The 7,756-nt window shown below is 46.8% G+C and overlaps 1 protein-coding gene across 1 annotated transcript in view; it reads left to right on the top strand.

The window, feature by feature from the left end:
* The first annotated feature begins 1,482 nt into the window (after nt 1–1,482).
* LOC308676581 (proline-rich protein 12-like) overlaps nt 1,483–7,756 on the top strand; it is a 118,378-nt gene continuing 112,104 nt past the window's right edge. The window contains exon 1 of the mRNA XM_081342459.1: nt 1,483–1,767. Coding sequence (XP_081198585.1) covers nt 1,682–1,767 — 86 coding nt within the window. The 5' untranslated portion in view covers nt 1,483–1,681. The remainder of the gene's footprint in view (nt 1,768–7,756) is intronic.

The following is a 7,756-nucleotide window of genomic DNA, read 5'->3' as shown; positions in this document are numbered from 1 at the left end:
CATTAAAAAGCCACATAGGATATTGTCCTTTTAGTATGGCTGTGCTAAGCCTAAATGCACTTTCTTTGTGGCTTGCTGAATTGTGCAACCCTAGCAATTGTAGCTTATCAACCATAATTTATGGCTTAATGTGATACACCATGAGTAATGTATGACTTAGTCCAGGGGTAGGCAACCTTGGCTCTTTTATGACTCGTGGACTTCAACTCCCAGAATTCCAGAGCCAGCCATGCTGGCTCAGGAATTCAGGGAGTTGAAGTTCACAAGTCATAAAAGAGCCAAGGTTACCTACCCCTGACTTAGTCCAACCCACTGACATTTAATATATTTCAGTGTGAACATTTATACACAGTACACTATTAACAACGTATCTTCTAAACAAAAAGGATGCATTTTTAGTGTGTACATATAATTCAAACTTCCTATGGAGATGCTACCTTTTAAACATTACAGCCTGTGAAATCAATGCAGACCTAGTCAACCCAAGCACCCAACACATGCCAGTATAACATTTTCCCACACCTTTGAACACCTCTTACTGAAGACAAGTAAAATGTAATGTCTGGCCAAAACAAATAATCCCACTTCGGGATGCAACCATCTCTTCCACAGCAAGGGTGTTCTAAATATTAAAATATACAGACTCCTTCCTTAGCCATCATGAATTCACCAATGTTTTTAGGCTCGGGAATCCCCTTAGAAAACTTTGATGTTTGCAGTATGCAACTGCAAAACAGCTTCCAGAACACACACATTCCGCCAATGATCCTATCCACCTCTGTATTAGTTCCCTCATTTACTTGTGGAAATCAAGGCACAAGGACCTCATGTATCGCTGCTCAGCAAAAGTTCCCACCAGCTTCTCCCCACCCGCCAGTCCCCTTCTGAATAGTACCCTTTCCTCCATCGCCTTCTCCTTTACCATTTCTGCCCTGGCCTCTCTCCATCCCTCTCTTCCTGCTTCTTCCACCTTGTTCTTCCTCTCCCCATCTCTCTCTCTCTCTTTTCTACTTTCTCAGCCACCCTTCCTCTTCCGCCCTGTCAGGTCGACTTGGCCTCATTCCTGCCACCGCATCTCTCCGCGCATTCCTTTGTGCTTTTCCCCTCTTCTTGCTCAATCCATCCATCCACCCACCCATCATCCATTCTTCGCTTCTTCTCCTCTTGCTCGCTTCTTTCCCTTCTCCTCCATGGTCCATTTCCTGCCTCTCTCTCTCTGCCACTGTATTTCTCTTTCTTCTTTTCCTTCCTTCCTCCCTCCTTTCCGCCGTCCCTCCGTTTGTCCACCATCACTCCGTAGCTGACTTGCCCCCCCCTTCTCTCCACAGCATGGGATTGTGGGAGGAAACGGAGTGGAGCGGAGCGAAGATAGACGCCCAACGAACATGGCTGCACCATGAGCCGCCTCCCAGAGGCTCGCCTCCACCGCCGTTGCCTCCGCCTCCTCCTCCTCCTCCTCCAGCCGCCCGAGCGCTAGCGCCAGGCCGCGGCTTCAGCCAAGGCCGAGGAGGGGAGCACAGCGGCCGAGGGGGGGAAGAAGAGGAGGAGGAGGGACAGCTGTCCCCGATCTCCTCCCCGATCGCCCCCCCTCGACCGTAGCTGCGGGAGGAGGCGCAGGGCCCCCCCGACTGAGCCGAGGAACGGACTGACAGACCGCGGCTGGCCCCGGCGCCCCCTCCCCATGGACAGGAACTACCCCAGCGCCGGCTTCGGGGATCCGCTGGGCACCGGCCCGGGATGGAGCTACGAGCGGTCGGCCAAGGCCAGGTTAGGCCGCCGGGGGTGGTAGAGGGGAGGGAAAGGAAGCTTTTCCCCCTTTCCCGGCCAATGTCGGAGAGACCGGTCTTGGCGGGGATCAAGCATGGCACCACCTCCTAGTTCCTCCTCGGCTTCTTCACGGGCCTCCTTCTCTGGGCCTGGAAGTGGGGTTGGGGGGGGGAGTGGAGGGCAGAACCCGAGAGGCCCCTCAGGGAAAGGAATGCCGGCGGGGATCTGCTTCTGGCTCCTTCGCCAACGGCGTGGCACTGGGGTGCAATCTTGGGACCGTCCATGCGCTGGAAGGGTCGTGTTTTCCAGAGGAGAGGGTGGGAGAGGAGGCGGCCCGCGCTGGAGCGTCTAGGCCCTATAGTGGCATGGGGGACCTGACTGAGGTGCGCAGCCCCTTGGGCGCTGGAAGACGGGAAGGTAGTAGGGACGGGGGGGGGGCAGAAATGTGTGTACAAAGGGCAAAGGAGGACGAAAAGGTGGCTAATGTTCACTTCTCCTCATGCAGGGCAACCGTGTAAGCCCTGCAGGGGGAAAGTGCTTTAATTCCCTGCATGTGAAGGGTGAGAGAGAGTCACAGTAGGATGCCTTTGTGGTTTCTCTAGTGGGATGATTAGTGAGATGCTCTGTGGAGGACACCTCTCTTGCCCTCTTTATGGCATGAAGGACATTTCATTGCATTTCCTGTCACTATGTGAGACAAAGCAATTAGATTTGGCCTCCATGTTTTGGGGTAAGGAACATTATTCTGGGAGGGAAAACAATCAGCATTATTTTGGAAGATTTCACCCCACCCCACCCGTTTATGTACTTGGAGGGAGAAGCAGAACTAATGTTCTGTGTGTGTGTGTGTGTGTGTGTGTGCATGGGAGTAGAAAATTGTAGCTCAGTTTTTTGGTAGACAGTCTCAGAATTGCTGAGTATAAGCCCAGCTTTTGCAGATAGTGATGGTTACAGGAGTCTTTTTGCTAAATGTAAAAAGGAAATAATTGATTTTGGGAACCCTGGGTATTCCCATTCTTTGTGTGTGTGTGTGTGTGAAATAAAATAGAGATAGGTAGTTGCAGGCCCTGTAACTCATCTGTTTTTCCTGTAAACTGGGACACTTGTTCACAGTTGTTTGTGTGGTTTATCCTGTGAGAACATCTTTTGCAGAGGAAAGCTGCAGAAGGTAAGAGTTTGTCTTACGAATCCTATAGGCTTAAGAAGGGGGGGGAGGGCAGGTTGAGACTTTGTTGTAAAATTCTAAACATTTGTGGCTGGAGTATTACTTTCCACTTACAAGAAATGAAATACTTTTTAAGGGTTCCGCTAGATAGAAACCTGATCTCCCCATTCCTATAGAAATGTGAGAGGTCAAAAGCTCTTTTGACCAGACATTAATTTTTCATTTGTTGTTGTTTGCTAGACACAGTTGTTTCAGTTAAATAACTCCTTAGCTTAGTAGCTATTTACCCCTCTTGAATAACTGTCTGGATCCATACACTCATCTGAATCTTTGCTTTGATATACTCTCCCCCCTTCCATCCTAGATGATCCAAGAATTTGGGATCTTATTAACTTTGGCTCACTTCCTGAATAAGCCAAGTCCTAAATCCTCAGCATCACATTTTAAAAATCCATGAGAATAAGATGTTCCTTAAGATCCAACACTAATCTGTTTCTGCAATGTCTATCACTTAATATATTGATATGTGTGGCTAATTTGCATCTTCACCTCAGTCTTGATAGGTGAGGAAATACAGTGACACCACCTTATATGAATCTATGTACTATGTTTGAGAGGAGTTTTCGTGAATATATCTTGTTCTCCTCCTCTAGGTCAGCCTGCTGTGGTGTTCAGCCTTCCCTTCAGGTGTGTTGGACCACAAATGGAGATTATAGTAGTAGCCATCCAATGAATCTGGAGGGTGCCAGGTCAGGGACAGCTATCCTAAACACAGTTGCATTCATGTAAAAACGAATTGATCCTTTCTCCCAAAGCTGCATGGATATTGTTTATGCTGTGTTATGTTTGGTAAGAAAGGAGTAACAAGTTTTGATTTAAATGTGGCACTAGCCACAGGGACATATGACTGTAATACCAGACATCTGCCATGCATCTTATTGTTATTTTAGCATCCATGTATGTAGCACTATGATGCCAACAATTTATCCTATGGGTGACAGAACTAGAGTACTAGTAGCATTGGTAGGCTAACACTGTGCACAGCTGGGTTTGCACATGCACATTTAAATGAGTTTGTGGTGCCAATGGAATGCATAGTGCAGCATTCATCACATGGACCCATTCAGATGTGTTGAGACCTGAACACTTAGAATTGCTAGCCAGCTCACCCAACAGATGAGTAGATTGGGAATTCTAGGTGTTGTGGTTCCTCTGTATCTGGAAGGTACCATGGTGAAGAAGACTGGCATATTGGCTTTTTGAAATAATTGGTATTTTAGGAAAGGGAAAGTTGGGACCCAGCGCTGATGGAAACAGTGTGAATCTAGTGGCTTAGATTATAGAGTTTTGAGGATCAGATTCCTCGGTTTTTCTTGGAACTGAAGCTGAGGTCAAAATATGTTGAGAAGTGGGGTCTTAGATTGCAGATGAGCTAGTACAAAGACCCTGGGCTTACAAGCAGAGTTCAGCCACACTGATCTTTGTATTTGACATGAATTTAAAATATACATCTATCTGAAATGAGAATTAGAGTAAGACCATCTACTGTAATTTTTTAAAAAGAAAAAAAGCTACTTCAGTATATCCTTCTCTACTCTGTCATAGGGTACCTTGGCCTAAAATGATAAACTGGCTTCTTCTGCTGTTGAAATAAATCTTTCTGTTATGCTTGTTTCTAACATACAAATGGAGTGGTGACCACTGAGGTTTTAAAAGATGTGGGCATTCAAACAACAAAGTCAGAGTAGGCTTTGGAAGTATGCAGTCAGTTTGCCTGCAGCATTGTGCATCCGCAAAGTTTAGCAGCAATATCCAAATAACAGACAAGTTTGATATGTTTTGCAATTTTCCCCCAAATTCTGGAATTAGAATAAGAGACAAGAAAAGAAACAAAGGAAAGCAGAGATGGAGGAAGAAAGGTACTATGAAAACATTCCAGGAGTTTGACAAAATATCTGAACCCTATTCAAATAATCTCTGATGTCATGAGGACTAGGAACAAATGCACATTCACTTCTGAAAGAAATATGCCTGCTGTCTATGGGCAACCATACTATTTTCCTTGATACAACTGTCTGCATAACTGAATGCATCACGTTATAACAGTTACTAATACAGTAAACCCTATGCCATACTATGAGGATACCATTTGGGGTGAGTTTGACGCTGTGACTCTGGATGATGTGGACAGGATCATGGGTAAACTGAGTGCTACCACTTGTTTACTTGACCCATGTCCCTCCTGGTTGGTTTCGGCCACCTGGGAGGTGACGGGGCTGGCTCCAGGCAGTTGTCAACGCTTCTTTGATAGAGGGTATCTTCCCTTCCGCCTTGAAAGAGGCGGTGGTAAGGCCCCTCCTCAAGAAGCCTGCCCTGTACCCGGCCTCATTGAATAACTACCGTCCTGTCTCCAACCTTCGCTTTGTAGCGAAGGTTGTTGAGAGTGTGGTGGCGCGTCAGTTCCCGCAATTCCTGGATGAAGCAGACTATCTGGACCCGTACCAGTCCGGTTTCAGGCCCGGCTACAGCACGGAAACGACATTGGTCGCACTGGTGGATGACTTCTGGTGGGCCCGGGACAGGGGTTGTTCCTCTGTCCTGGTCCTACTTGACCTCTCAGTGGCTTTTGATACCATCGACCATGGTATCCTGCTGCGACAGCTCGAGGGGCTGGGAGTGGGAGGCACTGTTTTACAGTGGTTCTCCTACCTCTCGGGCCATTCGCAGTTTGTATTGGCAGGGGGACAGAGATCTACCCCGAGGCTCCTCACTTGTGGGGTGCCCCAGGGGTCGGTTGTCTCCCCCCTCCTGTTTAACATCTATATGAAGCCGCTGGGTGAGATCATCCACGGCTTTGGGGTGAGGTATCACCAATATGCGGATGATACCCAGTTGTTATCTCCACCCTGAGCCAACCCAGTGATGCCCTTGACGTGATGTCCCGGTGCCTGGAGGCGATGCGGGTCTGGATGGGTAGGAACAGGCACAGGCTCAACCCCTCTAAGACCGAGTGGCTGTGGATACCGGCATCTAGTGTTCTCCAACAAGTTCCATCTCTTTTAATGGGGGGAGGTATTGCCCCCCTCAGATAGGGCTCGCAACTTGGGTGCCCTCCTTGATTCACAGCTCAACTTGGAAGATCATCTAACGGCCGTGACCAGGGGGGCCTTCGCACAGGTTCGCCTAGTGCGCCAGTTGCGCCCCTTTTTGGACCGAGATGCCCTATGCATAGTTACTCATGCCCTCGTCACCTCTCGCCTGGACTACTGCAGTGCTCTTTATATGGGGCTGCCCTTGAAGAGCACCCAAAGGCTTCAGCTGGTGCAAAATGTGGCCGCGCGGGTGCTTATGGGAGTATCTCGGTACTCCCATGTTATACCACTCCTGCGCGAGCTGCATTGGCTTCCAGTTGCTCTCAGAGTGCGTTTCAAGGTGCTGGTAATAACCTTTAAAGCCCTACATGGCTTAGGCCCGGGGTACTTGCGAGACCACCTGCTGCCATTGTCTACCTCCCATCGCCCGGTTCGCTCCCACAGAATCGGCCTCCTCAGGGTGTTGTCTGCCAGGCAATGCTGGCTGGTGACCTCCAGGGGGACAGCCTTCTCTGTGGGCGCACCGACCCTCTGGAACGAACTACCTCCGGAGCTGCGGACGGCCCCTGACCTTTGGTCCTTCCGCCGTGACCTGAAGACGTGGTTGTTTCAACAAGCGGATCTGGACTGACTATGTATTTTAATTAGATTTTACTGGATTTTAAATTGTCATGTTATTATTGTATTTACTAGTTTAATTCTTTTCAAACTTTTCATTCCATTTTTTTTCTTTTTTAATTTTTATTGTTGTGAGCAGCCCTGAGTCCTTAGGGACAAGGGCGGCATATAAATTTAAGTAAGTAAATACATACATACATAACATACATACATACATACACACACACATACATACTATACAGCATTCAAAGTCCTACCAATAAGCAGCTCACAGATGCAAGAAGCATATGGAATAAGGACTGCAAGTTATAGAAGGATGGGTGAGTGCAAAAAAAAAGCATGCAGCATCACAAAGTACAACTGCTATACAAAGAACCTACCTTCCACACAAGGCAGCCAACCAACCAACCAGATTTCCAGCCTTTCAACATGCAAATTTATAAGCTAGTAGTGCTTATTTCTTCAGTCACTTGGGCTGCCATGCAAACATGATAGTTCATAGTGGCTGCAGAACACAGAATCAGTTGATTGACTTGTCTACTATACTTTCTCTTCATTCTTTAAAACAATTCACAGTATGAAAAATATGCAAAATACATGTAAATTGTATTATTTAAACTACTTATAGATGTTTTTAGTCAATATTTGAGTAATCTCAGTGTTAAAAGGTACTAATTACAAAAATTTCAGCAACAGATCAGTACAATCTTAGATGGAATATATGTCTCAGTAGTATATAGTATCAGATCTAATTGTATTCTGTATGCATATGTGATATAGTATACTATGATTTATAAGAGAAGAAATACTTTGGAGGATCCAACATCTACGTGCAATATACACTACAAGCAAAGCATGCATGCTGACAGCAATAGCTCTACATCCTAAGGGTACCACAACTTTCCAGTAAATCTGGAAAGGAAAGCATGAGATTTGACCCTTAAAGGCCAAGGAAAAGATGGAAAAATCAGAACATGTGAATGAGAACCAATCTAGACTGAGGAGGCCATGTTAATTTAGAAAGAAAACAAGGGACTGTATATCATGGTCTTCTCAGCTTCAAAGAGAGGACATGTAAAACTAGCCTATCACATAGTCTTCTCACACCAACTCT

The sequence above is a fragment of the Vipera berus genome (genome assembly GCF_964194415.1).
Source record: "Vipera berus genome assembly, chromosome: W".
In the NCBI taxonomy this organism is placed as follows: Eukaryota; Metazoa; Chordata; class Lepidosauria; order Squamata; family Viperidae; genus Vipera; species Vipera berus.
The sequence above is the reverse complement of the archived record's forward strand: the minus strand, read 5'-3'. Positions and strand labels throughout refer to the sequence as shown.